The 27936-nt window shown below is 37.3% G+C and overlaps 1 protein-coding gene across 2 annotated transcripts in view; it reads right to left on the bottom strand.

The window, feature by feature from the left end:
* Prkd1 (protein kinase D1) overlaps positions 1-27936 on the bottom strand; it is a 308561-nt gene that overhangs the window by 49625 nt on the left and 231000 nt on the right. The window contains exons 5-13 of one of the 2 annotated variants that reach the window (XM_048415779.3): positions 26383-26406; positions 11317-11527; positions 11079-11156; positions 9152-9356; positions 7975-8098; positions 5784-5861; positions 3956-4235; positions 2841-2893; positions 797-869 (exon numbers count right to left, since the gene is read on the bottom strand). In XM_048415779.3, coding sequence (XP_048271736.3) covers positions 797-869; positions 2841-2893; positions 3956-4235; positions 5784-5861; positions 7975-8098; positions 9152-9356; positions 11079-11156; positions 11317-11527; positions 26383-26406 — 1126 coding nt within the window. The remainder of the gene's footprint in view (positions 1-796; positions 870-2840; positions 2894-3955; positions 4236-5783; positions 5862-7974; positions 8099-9151; positions 9357-11078; positions 11157-11316; positions 11528-26382; positions 26407-27936) is intronic. The other variant, XM_048415780.3, reaches the window with a different exon arrangement.

Genomic DNA, 27936 nt, shown 5'->3' with positions numbered 1-27936 from the left:
TTGAAAAATAAACTTGGTCTCTCATACTATGGCACAGCATATTAAGACTGGTTAGTAGTCATTTGGTTTTCATTTTTTAAAAAATTGCAGTATTTTTATAAAAAGCAAACTTACATTGAAAAATAGAATAACTTAAATTTTCTTATTATAAATTCTATATTTAGATTTCTACCAATTTTATAATTAAAAAGTACATAATAAGCAAAAGTGTTAGACAGGGTTATTTTATAAAACAGAAATTGACAAAAAAACTTGCTACTTATCTCAATAAGAAAAGTTAAGATGTCATTTCCTACAGCAGGTAACACTTTGCAATTAACTCTTACTTCAAGGCTTAGACATGACTGAGCTGTCTAGGATCTAACTAAAGAATTGAGCACAGCCCTTGAACAGTTAAAAATTCAGATTCTATGAACTGGATATATTGTTGTAAACATGGGAATTCAAAGATTTCTGCTTTAGGGACAGTGTCTGTATGAGTCCAAGAGGCTGAGAGGAAATGGAATGGCTTTGTTTATAAATTACAGCCTCCATGTTTCCACAACTAAATAAATAAATCAAACTGCTTCGATGCTGTGATTAGGGTTTACAAACATGTAACAGCAACAACAAAAGCTTTCTGGGCTATACATCTTTCAGAACGCACCAGTTGTTCAAAGGATGGCTATGTCTTCTGAAGTCTCTCCGAGACACACAGATACATGTCTCCCTTGTTGATATTTTTGGTGACATAATACTTTTATGCACAGGTGCCTAAAATTTTAAGTTCATAAAAGCACTTGTTGAGCTAACTCACCTCCATAAACAATTCCAAACTGTCCAGAACCAAGAACTTCATCAGGAAATATCTGGTAGACAGTGCTGATGTCCTACAGGTATATGCCCAAAAAAACAAAAATGGAGAACAAGCTTAATCCTTTCATATTTTATTATTATAATTATTACCACCTTATCAAATACAAATATAATTAAATATTCCTAATGTCATTTCAGACTTATAAATTTAGATAATATTTCAATGCTTATAATATTCAAATGACATTACTAAAATATTTTGAAAACTATTCTGCTCTGAAGTACTTAAGACACAACACATTTTAACAGAGAGAAACAGGACCTAAACACCTATCAGTGGCATTTATTCTGAATATCTGAAAGTGGAGTTTTCTTTCCACACTAGAATTTTAGAAATTTCATGAATTATTCTGAGGTCCCAAGACATGTCTCTCACAAGCCTGTTTCATATTCCAGGCAGAACAGTGAGGCTATTCCTGGTAAGAACTCATTTCTATAAGAACCTAAGCTATAGGCAACCATTCCAGCATCCTACTTGCTATGAAAATAACCCATTCAGCATTTACTTGTGAAATAATAATTGCTGAATTGAGAGTGAGCTAATCTGGGCTTCATATTCTGACATTCAGCATCTTCACGGAAACAGAACAAAAGTTTTATATTTTATTCATCCGGCACTGTACATCGTAACAGACTTTCGGGCTATTTTAAATTCTTCAATTGTTGATTCTTTAAAACAAACAATTTTTTAGTCACATTCTCCACTCAGCACTCAGCACACAGCTACCCCTTTCCTTCTTCTTCTTTGAAAACAACTAGAAAAACGTGTGCTGCGATCCCCTTGAAGAGTTCACAAGAATTCAAAACTCTCTGATGATGAAAATCATTATCCCTGTCCCTTTCCCCCCCTGAAACCAAGCTATTCCATCTGCCAACAAATGGTCTCTTTAGAATATTTTTTTTGGAAAATTTTATTCAAATTTTTCATTGGACAACAATAGCGGACCAAGGTAAAATGCCTCTGTGGTCTTCAGACTGACTTGCATCTCTCTAGACCCTTCTTGTTTCAGCAAGAACCTGCTGTCTTGAGACACGCATCGCAGGATGAACCGTACAAGGGTCCACTCAAGCTTCACGATAAAGTTTTCTCACGTAATTCATGGTTGCCTTGGTTCAGTGAAAAACGTTTCATCAAGTATTTCAGGGACAAGATTAATACTGAACAGACATCCATGGAGTTTATTCTTTGATAAACAAGCCCAGGTCACTGCAAGTCGGATGATCCACTCCTCAGCTGGGGTCTCAGATGCAGTGAACAAGCAATTAATGCTGTTGGCCACAGAAGTGAGGTAGGACGGTCATTTGTCCACTTTGGGTACTGACTATGGAGTGAAATTAAGCAAACACAAGAGCATATAAAACATCTTACAAGATGATCTGTAACTCCCCAAACCAGAAAGAAAGGCTTGTGTTAGGTAGCATGGCTGACAGGGGTTCCTGATTCTGCAACTTTCTTGCGGGCTAGATCATGAATATGTATATGAGGCTAACAAGATTTGCACCCCTTGCCATTGATGTGCAGTCCTTGTTAGCAAAGGATGACCTGCTGAACTTGTACAAATAAAAAAAAATTTAATTTATTTGTATATCAATTTTAACTGTATAATTTCAGCCAGAAATCTTCAAGTGTCAGGTGTAGTTGGGTGGCACCCTAGCGGCCAAGCCTGCCACCTTCTTGCAGTGTTCTCAGGAAACCATTTGCCTCATTTTGCTCTTAAACAAGGGATAAAGGTAAAAAAAAATTCTGTATTACACTATGATTGTCTATTATGACAAAGAACCTTTGGTACTATGTTATAGAATCTAGAAATATCAGTAAACAAACAATGCAGTGTTTAAAATTTCATGGAAGAATATAGCAAATACATTTTTGTTATTTAGAAAGCACTGAAAATTTAAAATGTTAGATAAATAAACATCTAATGTGATATTTTTATTTTCTAGTAATTACTTTCTAAGATTGATATAAATAGACATGAACTCACCACATTTTCCTGGATCTGGCAATTGGAAACTGAAATGCTCACAGAAATGTCTTCTGAAAATTCATGTTTGAAAGAGACATAAAGTAGATGAAGTGTAAGAAAAAAAAACAGAGTATCAGTCATCCCAGGAAATTGCTTTTACATTAATCTCCGCAATTAGCTATTTATGCAACAGTTCTATTAGAATATATTATTTCTCGTAAAATTATAGCTCAGTCTCTACTTGGTTTTTTAAAAATATATTTTTCAGCATGGAGCTTGGATTATAAAAGACTTGGGTTCCAATTCTTGCTTTGCTATGCAGCAACTCCAGTATGAGCTTACAGACAACTAACTTTCTAGAAATTAACTGTTTTTGTTAGAATGTAGGCAAATCATTAACTGATAGAGGTCCAGGCATTATAATAGAGGGCTCTGATTAAGTGTGCTGCTTATTTACAGATACATTCTTTATATCTGGAACAGTCACATCTATCTTATTAATACACTAACTGAAGAAAAAAATCCTAACAGAGCAGATATACTAAATGATAAAATGGCTTAATCTGCAGGCTGCATGATGAATAACTATGATGGAGTTTCATATCATAATTTTATATAAGTCTTCCTCTATCTTTTTTAGTTCATCTTCAATATTTCATTTCGATTGTACTCTGGCTGAATCTATTTAACTAATGCACAGAAACTTCTTCCTGGGAGAAGGTGATCAAGTGTAACATGGTCTTTGTAACATAGGCCCCAAATAGAGAAGTATGAGACGTGATTTGGGAGAAATAAGGGTTTGTTTGTTTTCATATTTGTGACATTCAACTGAAACTCAGACTAACCGCTAACTGGACGGGTTCTTTGGGCAACAATAGATCTGGACATCTGTGGATGTTTAATGTATAGGTTATACTTAACTTTGTAGAAGTTCTAATATTAAAGAAATACAATAATTTGATGAATTAAGTATTTTAGTAAGCCTAGCAGATTCTCTTCAGAGATTCCGTGTTATCCCACATGCTGACGCCAGCACATGGAGTCTTTCCTCATTGTCTCATTGGGAAAAGCAACAGGCTGGTTACTGAGACACCAGGATGCACGCCATAGCAGAGTAAAGCCACTGGACTTACTATGTATACTGGTTCCTGAACCAACAGAGGAGCCCTTGGGAATGACAGGCATGAGGGCATGCTGAATGGCCACCTCCCACATCCTGGCCACGTCTGCACCGATGCCGCTGGTGAAAACACTGTTGTTTGGTGGGGGGCTTGAAGGGTTGACCACATTTTCTCCCACATAATAGACCACGTTCGCTGTAGTGATTTCAAAACAGTGGGGATTCGCTCCAGTGGGAATTGATGCAGAAGGTTTCGCGGGTTCCAGGCATAAAATTTCTGATAAAGGAATTTCCTGCGGAAGACAAAGGATGGTGAATGTAGTTTACCAAAAGCCTGTCAACTAGTAAATAAAATCCACATATAAGGAAGGAAATCACAAACAGACGCAATTTACGGAAAATATTTGACAACAGATACAGCATAAAACAACTATTAAATAAAATCTATGCCATGTGAGAAAGGGAATTACAGAATTTACAGAAAATATTTTACAGCAAGAACACATACATAAAATTTAATATTTCATAATGAGGCCTTACCATACTTTCCCATAAATTTCAAGGTGTCTTTTGTTTGTTTTGTTTTTAAACAACGGTTATGTGGCAGGTGGGAGAGTCTAACGAAGCTGTGTGGCAAATTGGACATCTTTTTTTTAATGCATTTGGGTACTCACGGCTGTCGTTTATTTTAAAGAATTCTTAGAGGCACTTCAGTCAAACATGTTTTGATTCAATATGTGCGGGTGTAATGTAGTTACACAGGTAAGTGAGTGTTCAGGGATGAAAACCATGAGAAGTCGTTCTTCACCTATGTGCGCTTGGGTCATGCTTACCCATTCTTTTGAGACAGGGTCTCTCTCTAAACTCAGAGCTTACTGAAATCCCCATCTCTGGGCCCCTATATTAGGTTTAAAGACATCTGAACCATGCCTGGATTTTTTTTCCCCCTTTCTTTTTTTTTCTTGTGACTGCTGAGAAAATAACACCCTTAGGCTTATGTGCCAAGTACTTTATGGAATGATTCATCTCTCCCAACCCCACATCTAGTTGTTTTCATGATCATTTAAGTATTGAAACTATTAGGTGTCACACTGTAGTTCAGGAAGCATGAAGTAACTAAAGCAATAACTTCGTTTTTTTCTATTTAAACTGTAATAATGCTTTAATCCCAATACTTGGGAGGCAGAGGCAGCCAGATCTCTGTGAGTTCGAGGCCAACCTGGTCTACACAGTGAGTTCCAGGACAGGCTTCAGAGCTACACAGAGAAACCCTGCCTTGAAAAACAAAAAATTAAAAAAAACAACAATGCAGTAATGCTTCCTTTGGTGTCGCAGCTGTGTAAGGCAGCATGAGGAATCGAAGGAACGACTCTAGATAGCAAATTTCTATTCTTTAATGTAGAAAGACAGATGTCTGCTGCTAAATCAACAGAAGAAACAGAGCCTAGGAAGTGCTGGCAGTTGCAAGGAATTGTCCCACTTGTTAATCTCCAGGGATGTGCTAGATTCCCAAGGGTCTCAGAATTCACTCCTAAGACAGTGGCTGTGACCATCTACTAGGCTAAAGTTCCCCATCTAGCTTCCCATCCATCTTCCTCTCCATCATTCTTCTCTCTACCATCCCCTGAGCCAGAAGCACACTGCAGGAAATGGTGAGATTCACAGAAGAATCAAGTGGTTACATCTGGATGCCTACAAAAATTCTGTAGCACAGAGAAGATCTCCCTCAGAAGAAGCCCAGGAATGGTCACACAGTTGGATGTGGACAACACCCATGATTCCCTTCGCTCCCAGGAGGCTGCAAGGAGGAACTTGACCAACACTGCCATAAGCAGCCTCACCTTGTAGTACCGGCTTCCAGTGTCATTTTGAAAGAGCGTAATGCACTTGCTGTCCAATCTCCAGTAATGTCTTTTCCTCTGAAATAGAAGTTATGAAACTTTAAGAATAAATGAGTTTTATAAAAACAAGTGCATTTTCTCAGAGAGAACATGGATTCGATGGTAAAATGTGTAAGGGCATTAGCCCAAAAGTCTCACAGTTTGACTCCAGAAACTGACGATGAAATGAGCACAATGTGATAGGTTTCTGTGCCTACCTTTGAGGTTGGGAATAGTAATAGAGACAACGAATTAGCATCCTGAGAAATACCTGGGGCTTCATAATATGTAGAATAAAAGACAAGAGAATGTTTAACATTTTTTTCTGAAAGAGCTAAAGGAGATGTTGTAGTTTACAATAAAGCAAGGCTTAATAGGACGTAGAATGTCTGTGTGTGAATTATCTTTTAGAACGTGACAAGCCCTGTCCATTCAGCTAGGTGTTTTCACTTTTAATATTGAACTCTGGATCCTATATCACTAAATACATTTCATTGGATGGCAAGTTTGACCTCATGGCTCCAAGTTAAACAGAGGTAGAGAAATGCACTTTACCCTGTCTCAGTCTCTTCAATTGATCCCTGAACTCACGGCTGTGAGCTTGTGATCGAGTCTGTCCTCTTACAGCACCTGGCCTACATGGGTGTGTACGAATCTGCCTCTTTTCAGAAACAAAGTTGCAACATTATTCTTGGTGTTTTTCTGCTGGGGAATATTATTTTGTTTTGCTTTGCTTTGCTTTGCTTTGTTTTGCTTTGCTTTTCGAGACAGGATTTCTCTCTAGCTTTGGAGCCTGTCCTGGAATTAGCAATTGTAGACCAGGCTGGCCTTGAACTCATAGAGATCTGCCTGCCTCTGCCTCCTAAGTGCTGGGATTAAGGATGTGTGCCACTACTGCCCGGTGAAGGGAATATTATTTTAAGACATGATGCTTTGGTTTATGCTGCATTTGTTTAAATCTGTGAAGCTGTGATCTTTGCCTGTCTAAAACACCTGATGGCCTAACAAAGAGCTGAACAGTCCATGGCAAGGTAGGAGAAAGGATAGGTGGGGTTGGCAGGTAGAGAGGATAAATTGAGGGAAGAACCAGGAAGAGGAGCAAAAGAACAAGAAGAAGAGGACAATGTCAGAGACCAGCCACCTAGACAGTCACGAAATAAGAAGGAAAGTAAGATATACAAAAGAAAGAAAAGGGAAAGGTCCAGAAATAACTGGTAGTTGTGATAATTTAAGACAAGCTGGCCAGAAACAAGCCAAGCTAAAGCAAGGTATTCATAATTAACAATAAGCCTCTGTGTGTGACTTATCTGGGAGCTGGGTGGTGGGCTCCTCTAAAAGACAAAATAGCAAATCATCACGCAACATCTTTTACAACCACTCATAGACCATATAAATATATTTTATGTATTTATATATAAAAGAACATAAATATTCTTTAAATATTTTCCAATATACACAGGAGGAAATTGACAGTGTTCACTTGAGTCTTGAACTAAATATTCTCTCCCACAAGAAGGTCTAAATTATAAATGACCAACTGAAGCACACATGTCTCTTTATCTAAAGACATGATAGAAATCCTATTGATGGGTAGAGATGAGGAACATAGAATTAAAGGCTCTCGCCAAATGTCAATTAGTTAAATTCTGAACCATGGCTCAAGTGTGCTGATTCCTACCCACATAAACAACTTTATTATAGAGCTATTAGGAATCAGCTTGTAATAAGAGAAACAGACTACAGGGTTATTACATACCCATGTGACTGAATTTTTAAACAAAGAATTTAGGTCTTGAGCATATATAATAGTCAACAATGTTCTCTCTCTCTCTCTCTCTCTCTCTCTCTCTCTCTCTCACACACACACACACACACACACACATGAAGTTTCTTTTAAAAGTCTAGGCCACAGATAGGTCTAGAAACACTTGCATGGCTGTCCTAGAAATGACAGGTAGACATTTCAGTTGTCTACAGAGCATTGTTTTTGTGCTGTAATTGCATTGTACAGTTTTATTCTAACCCCATTACTTATTCACCTACATCAAAGGCCCGGATAGCATGCGCTCTGCTGTGGGGCCCACTCCTGAGAACTCATCTTCCCCAATCCTCTGAGGCAGGAGTGTCAGATGGAGCTCTTCCGTCTCCTTACCAGTGTGTCCTTGCTGGTGTAATGGACCATCCATCCTTCCTTCATCACAGTGCTGCTTCTCCGCTTGGTGTGCTTGACAGACTGTACCACCCGCATGAGGGGGATGTTGTTGCTTGTCGAAGGGCTTGAAACATCAAAGTACGTTAGAGGGAAATATTTTCATATTCACATCTTCTTTTGTGCATAAACACTCATTATTTAAACGATTTAAATATTTCATTTAAACTATTTCAAAGCAGAAGTCAACGAATGCACATCTTGTTTTCAGTGAAATGTACTGTCAGGGATGAATGGTTCAGAGTGAGTTCCTTGGAAGAGGGGCAGGTACTCAGATGTTCACTTTTTAACCTAGAGTTTCGCACTCCTCTGGATGGTGTTCACATTTTTAGGAAAACAGCAGAGTTACTCTCAGTGTTCTGAAGCTTTAGTATTCAAAACCACAGAGGAAAGCTTATTGTATGTAGCAGGCATGACAATAGTAATTTATGGATTGCGTGCTATGGTATTATGTATTATAGTATTTCTGCATGAACTGTGTCTGAGCGATTTCTTAAAAATACTAGAACTTGCCATTTGAGCTGTCTTTTATGTAGCCAGTATTCATGGGAATATTCTCATCCTTCAACTTTTCCTCTTCTAAGTGACTCTAACTCTTTCTGGATTTTTTTTCTTCCCTCTCTCCCTCTCCATCTTTCCCTCTATTTCCCTTAAGTCCTCAGGCACTTGAAATGTATGTTTCTCAAAGTGAAGGCAGCTCATAAGGCTAATATTTTCATGACTCAAAGAAGGCTTATTATTCCATTAAATGGAAGATATGCAATCTACCCCTGCACGATCGTGGCTAATTTCAATGTGTTAAGGAATTGAACATTTGTAAAATGGATAGAAAAGGGTCAGTATGGTTTGTAATGTCAATTAGAATGGGAAACTTTTCCTGAAAGGGGACAGGTGATGAGGATCTTGGACATGGTTGCTACAAACAGCATGAAGAGGCACGGCTGCAGTAAGATTCAATAACAAAACAGGCAGTCATTCCATTCGATCTGGTTTCAAAGGTTTTCTTCGACAGTACACAGCTCTTCAGAATCAAGTCAGGCATACCCTAAGCTTCTTTTATAGACTGAAATATCAAGAGCCTTCAGGATCCAACCTCTTTGAGTCCTACTGAGTCTCTAACCTGATGGTCCTGTTGGAGTCCTCCTGGTCTGCATCTGGATCCTGCATCTCCGCACCATCACTCTGGCCCTCTGTCAGAGCCATCTCAGCATCCTGGACCATGGCCTCCTCCATGTCCTCCATGAGTCCGCTGTTTCGCTCACTGTCATTGTCATCACTTCCTTCTTCCATGACAACATCAGATTCTGCCCCAGGACTAAGCAAATCTAGAAAATTGTGAGGACCCAAGAAGATAAGTCTGAAATCTAGGAGCCAGTACTTAAGGGAAAGACGATCCTAACAAGCCCCAAGCTGACTCCTATAAAGAATTTATCTATCTTTTTATATCCCTTTTCACCTTTATTCATAGTATATGAATGGATGGACAGTAAACATAATTTCACAGTCTGATACTTGTTTCTCTGGTCTCCAAGGCAAAGGGAAAAAATTAAAAAAGAAATTCTATAAAATGAAACCTAAGAGTACAATTCTCATAAGCCATGTTCAGGCATAATTGAACCAGGAAACTGGTAACATTTCATAGGACAGGCCTCCTGGGGGAAAGAAGCTCATGTGGGGGTGGGGTTCACATGAAAAAAGAGTTACCTATATCTAACCACTACTGCAGTTAACGTCTTAAATCATGTACACCAATCTATTAAATTATTCACATAAGGTATAACTTTTAGATACCAAAAGTATTTGTTATTTGAATATTAAATCCTGTCCATGTACAGTTGATGGCAACGGTAAAATTTTAATTACTTTACTAATGCAAATTACTTATTTTAAAGTAAGAAAAACAGGTCAATCAGAGACTTGGAACATCCACGCCCGGGGAATTTCCACTTCACCACATTGCTCTGACCATATGAGCAAATGCAACCTACGGGTTGTCCTCCTCACAAACTTCCCCATTTCCCCTGGGTTCTATTTATCAGGTCCAATTGAAATTCCCAGGGACTGAAGAGTCAATATCACAAGCCTCAGAAAGTGGGAAATTCGCCAAGCTTTCAATTTTGCCAGCTAACTTTGGACCTCTACGCTGGAAATCTGTGTGCATACAAATGTTTTCCTTCATAGTGCTTCCCCCTCGCTGCTCTTTGCCCCTTCTAGGTCTATTCCTTCCAAAGAGATGTAATCACATATTCTTTGGCTTTTCATAACACAAATATCTGTGTATATTTCTGAGTTTCTATACCCAGGGGGTTTTGAAGTCTACTGGTGTAAAAATTAAACAGAAACAGTCCATGGTCTTTGGATAAAGGGAGCTTGGGATCTTAAGTCACATCAAAGTGTGATAAGCTTCAGAACAGGGCGTAGGAGGTGAAGTGAATCAATGTAATCCGTATCGTTGGATTGTTCTCAAAAAATATTTCTATTGTAGGAAGAAAAACACTTTCTGACAGTTAAGGTCTTCCTCTTTGGTTTTCACTCAAGTCTATACTGGGAGCAGCAGTCTGCAGAGGGTTTGCCTTCTAGTCCAGTCTGTGATCGTAACCTTCATCAGCGGGTGGGGAAGGAAGTTAACTTGTACCTCCGTGCTTCAAGGAAGTGGGGCCACAGAGACTGAGAGGGAGAGCTGGTCTGTAGGTGTTCCAACATGGTCTATGTTTCTGAGCAAACTAGGCTTAGGAAATGAAATAAGGGTAGGCAAGAAATGACAGGGATGCAAGTTTTTAACACGAATTATGTACTTTGTAAAGATTTATTATTATTATTATTATTATTATTATTATTATTATTATTTAAAAATCTAATGATCTGAAATGGAAGTTTCCATTCCAGAGAAGAACCTGAGCTATTATTTATTTGTGGATGAGTTACAAATATCTCCACTGAAAAACAAACAAACGAACAACAACAACAAAAAAACCACTGACAAATCATAAACACTGCCCTCTGTGATTTGCATGCGACACAGAGCACGGCTGTGAATTGTTCCCTACCTCCATTGATGGTCACTTCACCCAAGCAGTTGTTTGGGACTTTCGGTGCACAGCGTTTGTGACAGTTGAATCTGCAATCTACTCACGAAGGTTTGAAAACAAAAGAAAAAAAAAAAACAAAACGGAAAATTATCAAAGAAAATGTGACACAAAATACAGCGCCTTCAAAAGAAAGATGATTCATTTAAGGCATGACAGGTGGCAGGCAGCCTGGGCCTGGGCCCCAGGGGGTCCTCACCTTTGCACTGCAAACCCTGCCTGAAGAGGCCCTTGAGGAGCCTTTTACAGAACTGGCACACAGTGGGCCGCGTATAGGAGTGGATGACAAAGGTGTGTGGCACCTTCACCTTAGACATCAAAATCTTGTCAAGCTGAATTGGTCGGCCAATGTACGACTGCGAATTTGATCTCTTCTCGCGACCAATGAATGACTCTGACGGCGACTTTTGCTGGGTTTTGGGAAACAATAAATAGTGACAATGTGTTAGAGACTCGTACCTGATTTAACTGTATTTTTAAATTTCGTTCTATTTTGCTACTGAATTTGATCATTAATATGAGGTAACCTGAAATTAGATTTCCATTGATTACTGTAGCTCATGATTACATCACATTTGAGTTATTCTAATAAGCTGATTGAAAGAGAGACACTGGAGACCAAAATATGTGAACCTTATTTCTAGGACTTTAAATCATTTTTTTTAACATAAAAATATTAATTTGTTTACTTTTAACTCATAAATACAAAACTGAAAGAAAACAAGGAATGTTCCTTCATGCCATGTCTCCCTTCTTACAGAACTTTCTAGATCACCATATGCACAGGGACAGAAGTGTGACCAGCTCAGAAAGGTAGAGATGGAAATTCAATCTCCACATAGCAGTTGCTCTAAGAGAATCTTGCAGTTTCTTTGGGTTCCCTTGAGGGAAAAAATTAATATGATTTTAAATAATTCCTCAATTACAAAAAAAGGCAAAGGGCTAAAGTTAGGCAATCCTTCTCATAATTAAGAAATGTAGCAACCAATAGGCTACATAAGGCACATAAATACTGGTATTTGCTGTGATAATAGCATGAGTGTGCTTTGCTGAAGTGCATTAACTGAAATGAACTATTACTTCAATTCCTTTGAACAATTTCATGAACATGTGCTTGGACATAGAATACATTTATTTGGAATAAAAGGAGAATAGAAATATTCCTTAGTAGCTATTGTAATTGCATATCTACCTAGTTAAACTACTGCTCTACGTGAAGAAGCATTAGGTGCCTGAAAAGACAGTCCTAGGGTACACACCTAATAATTCTTAAATTATTCTTTTATGCTGAATACTGAATGAAGAGTGCAATTGAAAAAATATTTGTCCTTACTTGCTGTAAGAACCCCGTCTTTTTTTTTTATCTTATCTGGCTACTTTCAAAATTGAAACAACTATTGACAAGTTATTAAATCCCACTTGCATAAAATATCCAAGCATTTTCGTCTCTGGCTAACCAAAATCTAAAGTTGCTTATTACTCAGTAGGGGAATGAATGACAGCCCACAAGGTGCAGCAAGATGAAATCTGACATGAGGTTTCTGCTTGGAATATTATGTCCACAGTTAACATTTAAAATTACAATTCAGTGATAGCAAAAGAAATCCTTCCTGATGGCCAGAAAAGGGTATTTCCCTCTAGCCCATTTCTAGTCCGATGGCTACACAGACACAGTTCTCTCTATCAAGGACTCACAGTGACCATACTCCGCTGGGATCCAAGTGGGACATTTTTCCTTTTCTCTGTCTTCAATTTCAATCATACTAGACCTACCCTTCATCCAGCTGGAGCTTGCATATCTAAGTTCCTCCCACACAAAGTATCTAAATCCCTTTGGAACTCAATTCCTGAGGCAGACCCAGGATCCCAGCAGTTCTTCCCTTTCAGTATTTCCTTCTAGCCCTTCTCCATTCTTCTGAGATTGCCCTCATGCAGAAGAATCCTCTGCTAACCCCACAGCTACCATACTTGGTTGTGATTCAGAAACCTGGTTAGGACCCAGAGTGGGGAAGAGCAACAAAGAACAGAACACCCATCCAATAAGGACAAGACATTTATTTATACACACAGCCCCGCCCCATCGAATTCAAATGCCATAGCTCCAGACACATAGATACTGGCACAAACACACACACACACATGAACAACCAAGACAATGTGCTTTCTTCAGAACCCAGAGACCCTATTGGGTAAGGCCCAAGGAAAGTAATGTAGCTGAAACACAAGTCATGGACTTCAAAATAGTAATTACGAATATGTCCAGGGACCTTAAAGAAGATATAAATAAATGAAGGAGACTGTGAAAACACAAACAGTTGAAATGCAATACTGAAAACAATTGAAGACATGAAAGTAGAAAACAAAGACTTAAATTAAATGGAAATGAAAACTCCAGATGTCAAATTAAACTTCAGAGAGAAGCCTCACCAACAGACTAGAAGACATCGATTTAGATCCTGATGACAAGGTAGATGAAATGATAGCTCAGGAAAAAAAAACATAAAGCATAAAAACATAGGCACAAAATATCTATAAAATTTGGGAGACTATGAAAAGACCAAACCTATGAATACCAGGGATACAGAAGAAAAAGACAGAAAATAATTACAACAAAATCATAGAAAAAATTCTCCAATATAAAGAAAGAGACTCCCATCAAGTTATGATAGGTATGTGGAACAACAAATAGAAAGGATAAAAAAAAGAAAATACCCACAATACAGAATAACCAAAACACTAAATGTACATAACAAACAAAGGACATTAAAAGCTTCAAGGGAAAAAGACCAAGTCACATATACATGCAGACCCATTAGAAAAATCATGGGCTTTTTAGTAGAGACTGTGAAATCCATAAAGGTCCTGGATAAATGGATTAGAAGCTATAAGAGACCACACGTGCCAGTTAGCAAGAAAAACATCTCATGATAAACCAAATTTAATCAATTTCTGTCCACTAATCCAGCTCTACAGAAAGTATTAGAAGGAGAGCTAACTACACCACGAGGACACAAGGAATAAATAATCTAAGAACAGTTAGTCAAAAGATATCGGGGTCATGTATGGAACAATAACAAAATAAAAGGAATTAATAAACACTTCTCAATAATAACTCTCAATACAAATGTCTCAATTCCCCCAATAAAAAGAAATAGACCAACAGACTGAATTATGAAACAGGATTCATCTTTCTGCTTTATCCAAGAAACACACTTTACCATAAAGACAGACATCAATTCAGGGTAAACAGTCAAAGCAACAAGTGGACCAAATTAATAAGTAAGCACAGACATTTAAATACCTGACCAAAAAGAAACAAAAGCCAAAAACTTCAAAACACAACTAATCAGAAGATATAGGAAAAAAAACCTACATACTCACTAAAAAGAAATTATACCAAGAGGATATTAAATTTACACATCAAACAAAAGATCACCCAAGATCATAAAGAAAGACTACTACAGCTAAAATCCCATATTGATGCTCACACAGTGATACAGGTGATTTCAACAATTAACTCCAACCAATAAACAGGTGAACCAGACAAAAACCAAACTTAGAAACGTAACAGACATCTACACAAATACTGAAGAATTGAAGAATATACTTTCTTTTCAGCAGCTCCAGTAACTTTGTCCAAAATTGACCATATATTAAGACAAAAAGCAAACCTTAATATATTTGAAAAAATATATTATATATTAGATTATAATATATAATACATATATACATATATACACACATATATATACATACATATATATATGTATATATATGTATGTATATATATATATATATGAAATAATGCCCTGTGCCCTATCTGATTACAACAGATTAAAGCTGAACTACAGAATGAAAATTGGGTCAAGGCAAAAATCAAGAAGGAAATTAAAAGCTTTTAAAATTGAACAAAAATGGCAATGTAATTTACCAAAGCCTTTCACTAAATGAAAGTAGTTCTAAGAGACATCACTATAGCATTAAGTGCCTACGCTAAAAAAAAAATGAGAAATCTCATATTAGTAACTGAACAACACACCTGAAATTCCTAGAAATCAAGGAAATATAATACCCCAAGAGAGTAGACAGGAAAAAATGATCAAGCTCAGAGCTGAAATCAATGAAATATAACAAACAGAGAATACAAAGAATCAATGAAACAAAGAGTTGGTTCTTTGATAAAATAAGAAAGAATGACAAACCCCTAGCCTAATTAATGAAAAGAAGGAGAGAAAAAGTCTAAACTAATAAAATTAGAGGAAAACAGGGGGGCATTGCAATTGACTCTGAGGAAATTCAAAGAATCATGAAGACATAATTAAAAATCTATATTCTACTAAAATGGAAAACCTAAAAGAATGAGTAAATTTCTTTATATACACAATTTTCCAAAGGTAAATCAAAATGAAGAATGTAAGTAGATCTATACCCACTAACAAAATAGACACTGTAATTAAAAATTTCCCAACCTTTAATCCCAGAACTTAGGAGGCAGAGGCAGGCAAATTCCTACAAGTTTGAGGCCAGCCTTGTCAACAAAGCAAGTTACAGGACAACTAGGGCTGGTACACAGAGAAACCCTTTCTTGGAAACCCAATAATAACAACAACAATAATCTCCAAACCATAAACAACAAACAAATAAAAACAGCTCGAGTCAGATGGATACATTTCAAAAGGTTGTTAGCAAAATACACTGTATGAAAAAATTTAAGTAAAAATAAAAATATAAAGGTTAATTACTCTGAAAAGTTTTGCAGTTTTGCACAGATGTTGTGGGAGCTAACAGAGATAGGCCAAATGTTACGAGACAAGAATCACAAATTTATTCCACCAGTGACTTCAATACCACTGAAGAGCAGTTAATTGCATGGATTAATTCAATCCAGCGTATTTTATAACTGTAGTGTCACTGGGCAACTTTCAAGGCTCCAGTACAATTAAAGGGACATTTTTCCTCCACAGCTGGAAAGTTTAAGAACAGAATATAAGATGAGCTGATGCCCTACATCCTTAGCAGACTGATGAGTATTCTCAAAGTGGATAATTCTAAAAGACTGCGCCCAGTCACACTCTGTTTATTATCTTTAATTGAAGATGTCTAGGTCTGAGCTATGTTAAAGGACCGACCTAACATGAGACTATCTCTAGAGCACAGAGCAACTTCACATGAAAGAACAAGAAGGGATCCGGCAAATGGTGTTCTCATCTCATCCACATCATTCTCATGAACTGGAAGAACTTGAATTATTCTCAAAACGTCACACAATTTCTTACTTTCAAAAGAGATTCACTTAAGAAATTAGGGCAAAATACTAGAAATGTAAGAAAAAGAGACTGGTTGCCACTCTGGTCCAAAGGCTACATCTAAGTAGCCAGTGATGGGATTCACTGTCACGTGACACAACAGAGCAGGGTCTGCCAGGTCACAGAAGCTATAGTCAGGAACTGACTTTAATTGATATAACACAGTGAACATGGAAAAAAAGTTACTCTGACACGTCATGGTATCTGAAATTTTAAAATCAAGTGATATCTCACCTAGATATATCTACATTTATCCTTTTTAGTTTCAAATACAATTAATATTATCCAATATAACCTATCTTCCTAAAATGAAAAAGTAAGTTTCACAGTCTTGAATTAGAGTACATAAGTATGGTATAATATATAAATATGCAGAAATTGATATAATGATGGCAGAGGGAACTTGAAATTCCATTTTTTACCAGATAACTGTCACCTTAGAAAAAGGAGAGTAGAAAATCTGTCTAAGTACTGTACTTAGCTTCTGGAACCCTACATACACACACTGGTGTGAGAGTGATGTCAGAAGAGAAATGTAAGAGCCAAGGCAAATGGAAAGACAAGATCACTACCTGCTGTTGTACTAAGGGCTCATATGGCCTTTTTCTATTCTTTAATTGTACAACAAGGGCTTTACAACGTAAGACTACATAAGCTACAGAAGAGCAACAGATGAAAACTCGAAGCTCATGGCACACGACCGTTACCCTGTGACACACACAGTGTGAATCACATTGTCCAGGAAACGGCATTTCTGCATTCCTCTCAGTAATTGTTATTAAAAAAATTAATGATGATGTGGAGAGAATGTGAAATTAAACTTTTAAACACAGTAAAACCCATGGTTATAATTCTTTCATCTGAAGTCTGAGAAAGGATTGCCAAGTTCTAGGCCTGGGGTAGCTAATAAAATTCTCTTTTAACAAAAACAAACAAACAGCATTCTCATAATTTGAGAAATGTATGTATTTCAAGATACTTGAGATAACTTCAACATTAAGCTGGCAATTGAGAGCCCTGATGCTGAAGGAGCTATTTTGCGCCTAATGTATTAGATACAGAATAGGGTCGCTTTAATTTCTTAACTTACTTCATTATTTTCTATCATTTATATATTTAATTCAATATATTACAGTACTCAAGAATCTCAGATTTCATTTCTTTCTCACATTAACTTTTGCATAGAGAAAGTTCCTCCATACTTATCAAAGAAATGAGAGTTTTTATGGGTTTATTTAGCTGGCCAAATTGTGTTTAGGTGGATTTCCATTGCTGCTTAAGGCCTAGTTTGGCTTCATGTATTTAGTGAACTTGGACAATCTGCACTATAATTTTTTCTTCATGGAACAAGAGGAATATTGAAATGCTCTGGGAACAGAACAGCTGTATTTTGTTTTATTCTGTTTCATTAATATGTTCAAAGCAAAAACTGGCTCCAACTTCAAAGACCTGATTTCAGTTACCTTCTCTATAATTACCAAAAGCTAACGCAGAAGAATGCACTTCAAAAAATTTACACTTTATTTTCATCTTTGGTCTAGTGAGTAAAATTTCTTTGTGTCAAATTTATATCAGGATCGATGTAGTCATCCAATAAGATTGGAGTCACACACATGCAATTACTTGATTTGGCAAACTCGATGATGAAAACCATTAAGTGCTGCTTCCAATCTCAGGGTATCACATCATACCACAGATAGGAAGAATATCAGAACAGAACAATGGTGGAAGTTTATTTTTAACTCCAGAAATAAATACTAAATATAAGTAAGATATAGAGTTTTTTGTTGTTGTTGTTCAACTTTTCTTGAACTTTTCTGAAGTAACAACTCTCACTAACTGCTTTGTGTGAAATGACTACTCGCCATTGAAGCCTCTGCACTGGAGGCCTACTAAAGACAAAATATCCTGCTCTTACAGAGAAGGATTGGCTTTTAACTTGATACTTTACATTAATGACTTAGCAAGGTTGGCACTATCCCAGTAAGTAATGCCCTGATTACATCATGGGCCTCCTAGTGCCAGTTTGTCTTTAAATATTTAATGGGATTCAAGCATTTTCTCCACACAGTATATTCACTTTGAAATGAAATCTTCATTAGTTCATCTGGAAAACTGAGTGGAAAAGTTGTCTGACCTTGGGTTTGTTTATTGCTAATTAAGTAAACATCAAATGCAAGCCTTTATAAAAAGATAAAAGCCACTTTACAGAAAAAAAAATCATTGTTCAAACAAAACCCTACAGCACTCAAAATTACTTCTATTTATTAACTAATATTCAATCCACATAGCCGATTATGACTAGAGTTTGGGGGAAACTCTCAAGTTAAGGACAAACAGAAAAATGGAGAAAAGCATTCAATGGAGACATTGAATTCTTTATTGATTTGTCCCTGTTAAACACAACAGCAAAGCCCCCAAGCAAAGGGCAGAGTTTTAAACTTTTTTATTTTATTTTTTTCAGGACAGGGTTTCTCTGTGTATCTGTCCTAGTAGTCACTCTGTAGACCAGGCTGTCCTTGAACTCACAGAGGTCCACCTACCTCTGCTTCCTGATTGCTGGGTGTTCTGAGCCACCTTTCTGGGGTAACTTTTGCCCCACAGCCGCTGCCCAGTCACAGTCAGTTTCTACATTCCAAGGTAGGGGAGTGAGGATTAGGAGGCCATCAGCTGCTGAGCAGTCCCTGTCCTAACTCAATCTTTGACAATGAGCATCTCCCTCACAATTTCCTTTCCAGACCCCCAGAATAACAGGAAGGGCTTAGGGAGCCCTACTCTCTTGAATACAATCAATAAAGTTCACTGTACCCATTAAAAAAAGAAAGAAAGAAAGAAAGAAAGAAAGAAAGAAAGAAAGAAAAAGAGAAAGAAAGAAAGAAAGAAATGTTAGGTAGGAGGAACTGATGTGGGATTCCCCTCTGTATGCTGTGAATACCATTGGTTAACAAAGAAATTATATTGGCCTGCACAGGAAATAGAGGTCGGTGGGGAAAACTAAACTAAATGCTGGGAGAAAGCGGCAGAAGTGAAGAAGAAGCCATGGAGCCACTGCCAGAGACAGATACACTGAAACCTTGCCAGTAGGCCATGAGATGAGCCTCTTCGTAAACTACAAAACAAAAAGTGAAGTGAAAGATGATGGAGATGGGTTTTTCCGGTTACCTCCTCTGGGGAATAAGTCTGGTTCATTTAGAACTTTGGACAAGGTGATGATAGAAAAATCTTTGATAAAATACAAATAAATATGTGAAATCTTGTAACTCCTCATTTTATCATCTCTATCATTAGGCAAAAAAACTCACTCACAGAAGATTATAAGTATTTGACTCAACTCACATAGATTTTAAGTGTAACTATGAACTCGTGTAGTTTTATTTCCCATACTTATTTCTCTCTCTTTACATGTCTGTTCCCAAATTCTTTAGTTATTTACTAATAGATCACAGAAATAACCTTTTTTTCTTCATATGAGTGAATAAAGAAGGCACACGACACAATGAAACTAAACAAATGTCTTTCATACCAAAATGCAAGTGATGTGAAAATGCCCTGAAGACTTATCGTTGACCTACATCAGGGATTTTCAGTTATGTTGCGAGTGCTCAACAGAAGGCATCTGAGTCATGGATGTTTCAGGAACACAATAACTAGTTGATTCAGCAACGTTTGTGTCTAAGAGCCATTCAGTCAGCTGCCTACTGTCTTATTCAGGTATTGTTTTGCTTAAACAGTGTGAATAATGAGTCTACAAAACCACACCCAACTATGTATCCATCCTTGATTCCGTAAATCTGAAGCTGTACAGGCATTCCACAAAACCAGGCAGAATAGCCCAAGCCCCCCACCAATGCCCTCAAGAAGGACCTTTCCTAATTACCAAGTTTCCTGGGGCAAACACCCCTGGAGGTTCAAAGAGACACTACTGGATCTAGGGAGACTGGGAAAGAATCAGTTCTCTGTGCCTCTTTATTACCATTATGTACCTGTAACTGTCTCTATCTGTCTATCTACTCTTCTTTTCACCTCAGGACAGAGGTCTCTTCCTACTTATCTTCAATTCTCTCACCATCATCTCTAAGAGGTCCCTGACTATTTCCTCATTTTCTCCTTTTCTCTGGGTCACACCATTCTGTCTCCTGTTGAGTACTTGCTGAAGTCTGAAGACAACTGTTCTACCTGCCTACTGTTTTCAAATTGTCAACAGAATAGAAGCTATTTTTAGGGAAGGACCTAGTCTACCTTACTCTATTCAAATTGTACAGTTCTGGAATCCTGCTTCACTCAAGATTCCCATACAGAAAATGTCTTATCAGGTTTCACTCTATCAACAAGTAAAAATATGTCAAGGACAACAAAGCCCTTCCTATCTAGAGACTACCCAGAGGGTTCCCTGCTGAAGCTCTGACAGACAGTTTTACAGTTATTTGGTATTGACTAACCCCACCTGTACTTAGTGCTAGAAATACATGAGAAAGCTCAGAGCTCCGTTACTTTGTAAAGAAAGATGAAACAGACATCTTTCCCCAGATATCACCCTTTACATTCAGAGTAAGAGAGTCTTCCAGCACAGTCTTTGACTAAGGCAAATATGAACCATGAGAAATGAAGTTCACATAAGGGCACGCATGCTGTGTAGAAGGTAGGTTGTTTGCCGAGTCTCAAGGTTCTTTAATTGTGATCTGATTCTGTGTCCTTTGAACTTTGTGCCAAAAGTGCCAGATAAATGAGTTTGAATTCTCAGTTGGATGTCCTAAATACATAGTATAAAGAAAAGCTGATCAAAACCTTCTCATAACCATTAAAAGGGTTATTATAGGGCAGGGGAAAAAAGCATACCACCTGCTTAGTGGTGACGGATGCTGTGTTTTACAGCGGAGAATTCACTTCTTAATGTTTACAGCCATTTATGAAAGCTTTCAAAGTAACGACACATGGAATACCCTTGGAAAAATATGAGGAGATCTAGATTTGCTGAGTGCTAAAGTAGTCTTGGAAGTTACATTTACTTTCTATTGCCTCACTCTTTTGAGTAAACAGAAGGCGAGGGCACAAGAGCCTTGGGTTTTAAGTGATCCACCCTTTGCAGGAAAAGCATCAGAGCTGTGGAAGTGTTTCTAGAAATTGCAGGCCCTGTTCTTTTAAATGCCAGTTACCAATAAATACCCTGTGAGCTGGGACCCTGAAAGGAAACATGATATAAGTAGGCTTTTCCTTGAAAGTAAAACAGGAAAGCAATGCAAACTTAATGTGATGCATTCTAAATCTACAATTGTTTTTTAAGCGGCAGAGGGGACATTTCCACTTCGAAAGAAAGTGAATGCATGTCCACAACTTCTGCTCTGGAACTTTAAATGTCAGGCTGAATCGACGTATAGAAAGTGATGGGGGTGGAGTGGATGACTATCCAAGGAAAATCAAGGACATCAATTTAGGGACATTTACTCTCGTAATTGAGTATTTAACTCGACATGAACAGTCAGAGGCCTGGACTGGGCTTATTGCTGATACCACGAAGGAGCTGAGAAAGTATATAGATGGCCTAAGACTTCAAAGACTACAGTCTTCCTCTAACAATCAGCCATAGAGACACTTGTGCAGCCTTTCACGGAATCCTAGCCCATGTTAATTAATGCCACACTGCAGTGCTAGTGCATCTGTGTGAGTGTGTGCTTGTATGTGTTTCACTTCCACAATGATGTAATAAAGCAAGATGGGATTTTTAATATAGGGGCTTTTCCTTTCACCTATATGCTTCTACTCTCCCAAGAACTGAGTTTTGAAAATATAAGAAAGCACTAACTAACTAAATATCGGTGAAACAGCATGGCCGTAAAAAATATAAAAATAGATTATTACCCTAATTTGGGCTCTTTATTCAAAGTGACACTTTAGTTCATAATTTCTGGACATTGCCTTTTCTTATATTTTACAAGTTTATCCTGAAAAGAAAACTCTTTTCCTGAGAAGGGAAGGCAAGTTGGTTAACTTAGTATAAGTGACTTCATACCCAAAAGTTTGTGTGAGAATCATAGGCGGCAGCTAAATATTTCTGGGTAGACAAATATTAAATATAATATATGAATGGACTTATTTGTGTGACCACATGTTGTGTATGCATGGTGCACACATGTCATGGTACCTGTCAGAGGACAGCTAGTAGGAACACATTCTCTTTCTACTAGGTGGGTCTCTGAGGTTGAACTCAGGTTGTGGGCTTGGGGACAAATACCATTCCCACTGAGCTAACACTCTGCCACTGAAAACACAAATATTTCTAACTTTTAAAGTAATATGAGATCTAATTCTAACTTTCCATTCCTTTCTTCCCTCATACTTACTTTCATATGATTTTTTTCATATTTTCCCGGGTATAGGAATTCCCCAGAACACACAGCTCTCACATACAGCATGAGTATTCTTTATTTCAGTTAAGAATTCAGTAGCTACAAGGGGCCCGGAATGTAATGGTTATCAGGCCTGGCAGGATAAAGGTGGGAGAGAGAAAATGTCTACTGTTGGGTCCTGGGGAGCTTTCCAGATGCCATGAAGCATTGCCTGAGGGATTAATGGGGCCATCAGAGCCTTTATTCAAGATCCAACTGTTCCTAAAACCTAACAAAGTAGGGACAAGCAAAGCATGGTGTCCCCATATTACAAATGAGTTTCCTGAAATTTTGCCCAACAGGAATTGCATTTATAAATAGGCTTCTTAATGTTTCAATCCAGAACGTAAATTATTATATAGATGTTATACACAGGTTCCATTGAATAACATCATGCTACAATATACTGAGCCCTATCATGTTAATTTACTGCAGGACTCCTTCCCCATGGATACACCACTCTTCATCTAGGTTTTGGTGGTTGGGAAGTAGATAAATAAATTAACTCTGCAAACGGCTCTTCACTTAAAGTGTACACTGTCCTGGTTTGTGTTTGGAGAGTTCACTTAGACAGCAATCAAGAGAAACCTTGTGACACCTGGCAGAATATTACAGGCCAGCCACGGTGCATTTACAAGTGGAAAATGACTTTAATTTAGATGAGTCACCAGGATTCCTGGAACTCCAGAACACAAGAGTACCAAGTACGTGCCTCTAGATAGATATTGGCCATGTTGAAAAACTCCCTGGAAATTTCTATGAAGCTATCCAGCCAAGACTCTCTTGTCTTTATTACATATGAGTCAGAAAACTTTATGAAAATGACAAGCTTGTGGCAAATTGTTATTTAAAAAATATCTGTGCTCCATTAGAAGTTAAACTGAATGTAGTTTAAATTTCACAAAAACTAAACTTTGAGGATATAAAACAGTCAGACACAAGACAAGCTTTTAGAATGAGCTCTGTATTTCCTACAGTTTCTCTAATGCAGTCTGAATGTTAAGAAGAAACAAAAAGCTTTGGATTCAGAGAATTCAATTTCGGTGAAAGCAAGTTTCTGTAGAGGCTGTAAACCTCAGAACTGTATTAATAGATGCCCTTCAAAGATATTGAAAGCATTTAAAACAACTCTGACTAAATTTTTTAAAAAATAAATCTATTTTTATTTTCTTTTATTTCTTGTTTTCTAATTTTTGTCTTTCACATTATATTGTGTCTACAGAGGTTACCTACTACTTCAATTCTTTGTTTTCGACCTTGGCTTCCCATCCTTTATTGCAATAAACAATCACTCCACTCTCCTAAATCATTTGACCAGAATGTTACGTGTCTCTGTCTGTTCACATTAATATAATTTCAAAAGGCTCTGGATTCTATAAAACTGAAGAAGAATAAGTGTTTTCCATGTTAAAGAAGTAATCATACTGTAGCCTACAACACTTATTATTTATTAAACAGAAAATTTAAAAACCAGTGTGAGAGAAAGCACACGCAAAACCCCAGAATAGTCTAGCATCCTAGGCTGATGGACAAAGGTAGCTAATTAAGATAGGAAGACTGTTGGCCGTAGTTAGCAAGTCAATAGCAAGCAGGAAAGCGACAGACACCAAAAGGAGGAAGGATGGTTAACGCCTGCATGCAGGATTGTTTCTCTTTACCAGTGAAGAAATAATTTTTAGATACAGCAGGTTCTTTCTCAAACCATCAAAATGGGAGAAACAAAAGTTTAAAAAACGTTCATAAAACCTACTTTTGTAAAGTATGAGAAATAGAAACTATTAAACACTATCAACTAGTAAAATTTTAAATGTATGCCTCTACTATTTCCTTTTAAATAACAGTTTGTTGAAAAGTATATATAACACAGTTAACTTCTAGGAATCCAACAAAAATAATTCTTTCAACAAATTCTTACTGAGACCCAACAAATATTTTATGAGCCTAGAAGAAAATATATATGCAGATGCTTACTCCAACAACAGCTATCACTAATATAATAGATGGATGTTCCACACAGGGCAGATAAATTATCCTACATGGATACAATGACAAGGACATACTGAAAATAGAAAAGTCATCAAGTGTCTATTATAATTCTTCTACACACACAATTATTGGTAAAATACATTTCAGAGGAAAAAAACTTGTCAAATTTCATGTATCCTTCTCTTTGTAGATACAATTGGTTATGACTTTGAAAAGTCGAGTACAAACAAAGTTCTGGGAAAAATAGACTCTGCAGAAAGTTTATCTTATTTTCTGCAGGAGCTGGTCTTTGAAGAAGGCCTGGTTGCCTTTAAGAGCTACAAGTTCCACAAAAGTCAAAATTTCTCTCTGTTCTTCACATCCAGTTCTTGAATGTAAAGAGTGGGGAGTGAATATGCTTCCCACTTCTAATTTTCAGGACCTAAGGAAAACTCAAAGGGAAATGCATGCCAGAAAACTATATCTAGGGACATTCAAGGAAACAAATTAAAAGGAAATAAAAAAAATACACATTGATTTTACACTGGGCTTTTCTACATAGGGTCCTTTTCAGCAAAAATGGTTTTCCAAACAGGAATTTAGCACCAGTGAATCAAAAGTCTTAATCTTGCTTCTTATGCACACAAAATTTTTACTTGTCAATTTCATATAACCTGGAACGTGTTCTGGTGGGTGGGTTTACACTGGTATCTTCCACCAGACTAGCCACACATTGATCTGAGCATGGAAACTCAAAATGGCACTTGAAGCTTATAGTTTCTGGAGAGAAAACAGTGGTGGATCAACTTCCAATGGTCATGGTGTCAAAGAAAGGGGAAATAAATACTAGCAAGTCAGTTGGCTGGAGAACATGACTGTAGGTTCTGCCATGATTTTCCCATAAAAGTGCTATTAATTATTTAAGACAGATAAAAAGTCAATTTTAGAGTGATTAATTGACGCTTTTTAAAGGAAATTTCTTCCACATCCATATACAATTTCTGCCTGGATTGAAAGCTTATTATTTCTGCTTCTATGTTACCTCTTAGAAAAGGACTAATAGTTTGTGACAATACACATTGTTAAAGAAAATGCTCTACGAAAAGATTCAAGTCAAGAAGTCGAAGAAGTTGTCAGGTTCATTTTCAGGCACTCCTGGGTTTAAAGTCTATGGTCTCAAGCCAAAGCGGAATGGAGACACTGTGTCCTCACTTTTCCTGGTTCTACAGTATCTGGGATGAGAACACAATTTTCCAACCTTCAGAGGTTTCAGTTCACAGAGCACCACAAAACTTGTCTTTTCATTTTCATAGACAAGATACCCATGTTAGGAAATCAAGCATTAAGGGGGCAAATTTTGACCTAAAAAAATCAACTGTAATTACTTTAATGACTAGGTTGATTTTTGTCACTTTGAGGATTATGGGAATTCAAACACTGACAATAAAAAACAACAAACAACAGCTGAACCTCAGAGTTCTGCATTCAGTGGACTGAACTCTCATCCAAACTCGTAACCGTTAACCATGAATGCCAACTACAGACTACTACAAGGTGGGTTTGAAGACCAGATTACAGCATATTCTTAATGCCAGGCAGCTTATTACCTACCTCAAAGCCAGGGCTCACAGGAGACTGAAACATGAAGTTGAAAGAGCAAAGAGCAGCAAAGGAGAGGAATAAAAGGAGAAAAAGACAGAAAAACAAAGTTACTAGTGAAAAGCAGTGTGGATTAGTCAATGATATTTATCATAGGCACACGTGCTATCAGACAAAACCAAACTGCTACATCAGTCAGCTTTGTGGCCACAACAAAGTCCCAACTAGAAAATACTTTTAAAGTTTAAATGGAACAGGAGCCACTAAGTCACAGATGCAAAACATTTTGAGATTATGAGTAGTTGTTTAAAAAAAAAATCTATGGTCTTAGTGATGAGGGGTAGCTCTTGTACCTTGTTGAAAACAAATTAGAGTCAAAATGAAGTATTTTTGACCTTTAAGTAAAAGATTAGGTTTTCTTCACAATAATTCTCGCTCTTAATGTGAAATGGAGAAAAAGGTCATTAGAGTAATCAAATGTTGCATAGCTGTTATTTGCCCGCAGGTGAGAGTGAGCTGAAACATACTTACTATCTGTGTCGGGGTGGCAAACAAGGGATGGCCAGAGGTAAGGGGTTTAGGAAGACAAATCTAGGGCCCAGAGAGACGGCTTGGTGGGTAAGAGCAATGACTGCTCTTCCGGAGAATGAGGGTTCTATTCCCAGCATCCACATGGTGTCTCACTACTGTCTGTAAATACAGTTTCCGGGGAGCGAATGCCTATTTCTGACCTCTGTTGATACTGGGTGTGCAAGTGATGCCCACATATACATTCAAGCAAAACACCCCCACACATAAAACTTGAATTTTTAAAAGGAAGGTAAATGTCAAGCAATTAATAAAAACCCATAGACAGAAATTGGGGTTCAAGCTGAAGGTCAGAGAAGCAAAGCAGTCAGTCACTGACTCTTATGTCGACCTCAGTCTGGTATGGTAATCCTGGCTCTAGGAATCTCAGAACGAGACTTTGTCTGAGAGCTGTCTGCTCCGGTCGTATATTCTTCTTTGGAGCTAGGACCAAAGGCTTGCAACACTGCTGCCTGGCTTCTATGGCAAACTAGTGTGGCTACTGGGATTAAAAGTGTGTGTCCCCACTGCCTGGTCTATAAGGCTGATCGGTGAGGCTGTTTTACTCTTTGATCTTCAGGCAAGGTTTATTTATCAAAATACAAATGAAATATCACTACAAGCAAATATAATATATCTATGGTATATTTTTTGTTCATTTCTTGATTTCTGATCTCACTTTAAATTAAAATATTATTTGAAAGTAAAAAAAAAATACACTTTAGTTTTAAAAGAAAAGTTTCAATTTAAAATATATTGAATATGTTCTTTTTCATATTTTTTAAAACAAAGGGAAATATGTAGGCAGTTTTCTATTTGATAAATAGAAATCAAAACAAAAATGAACTCCAGTTGAAACATTAAAAACTGTAGAACTATACTCTGATGTTAGTGATTTTCTTCCTACTTATTAAATAAATTACTGTACATTCAGAAAAATCTTATTACTTGTTTTTGAAAACTCTGTTTCGTGATTTGCAATATGCTGCCATTGACTCA

This window comes from Myodes glareolus, chromosome 11 (genome assembly GCF_982192425.1).
Source record: "Myodes glareolus chromosome 11, mMyoGla1.1, whole genome shotgun sequence".
Classification (NCBI taxonomy): Eukaryota; Metazoa; Chordata; class Mammalia; order Rodentia; family Cricetidae; genus Myodes; species Myodes glareolus.
This window is presented reverse-complemented; position numbering and strand designations above follow the sequence as displayed.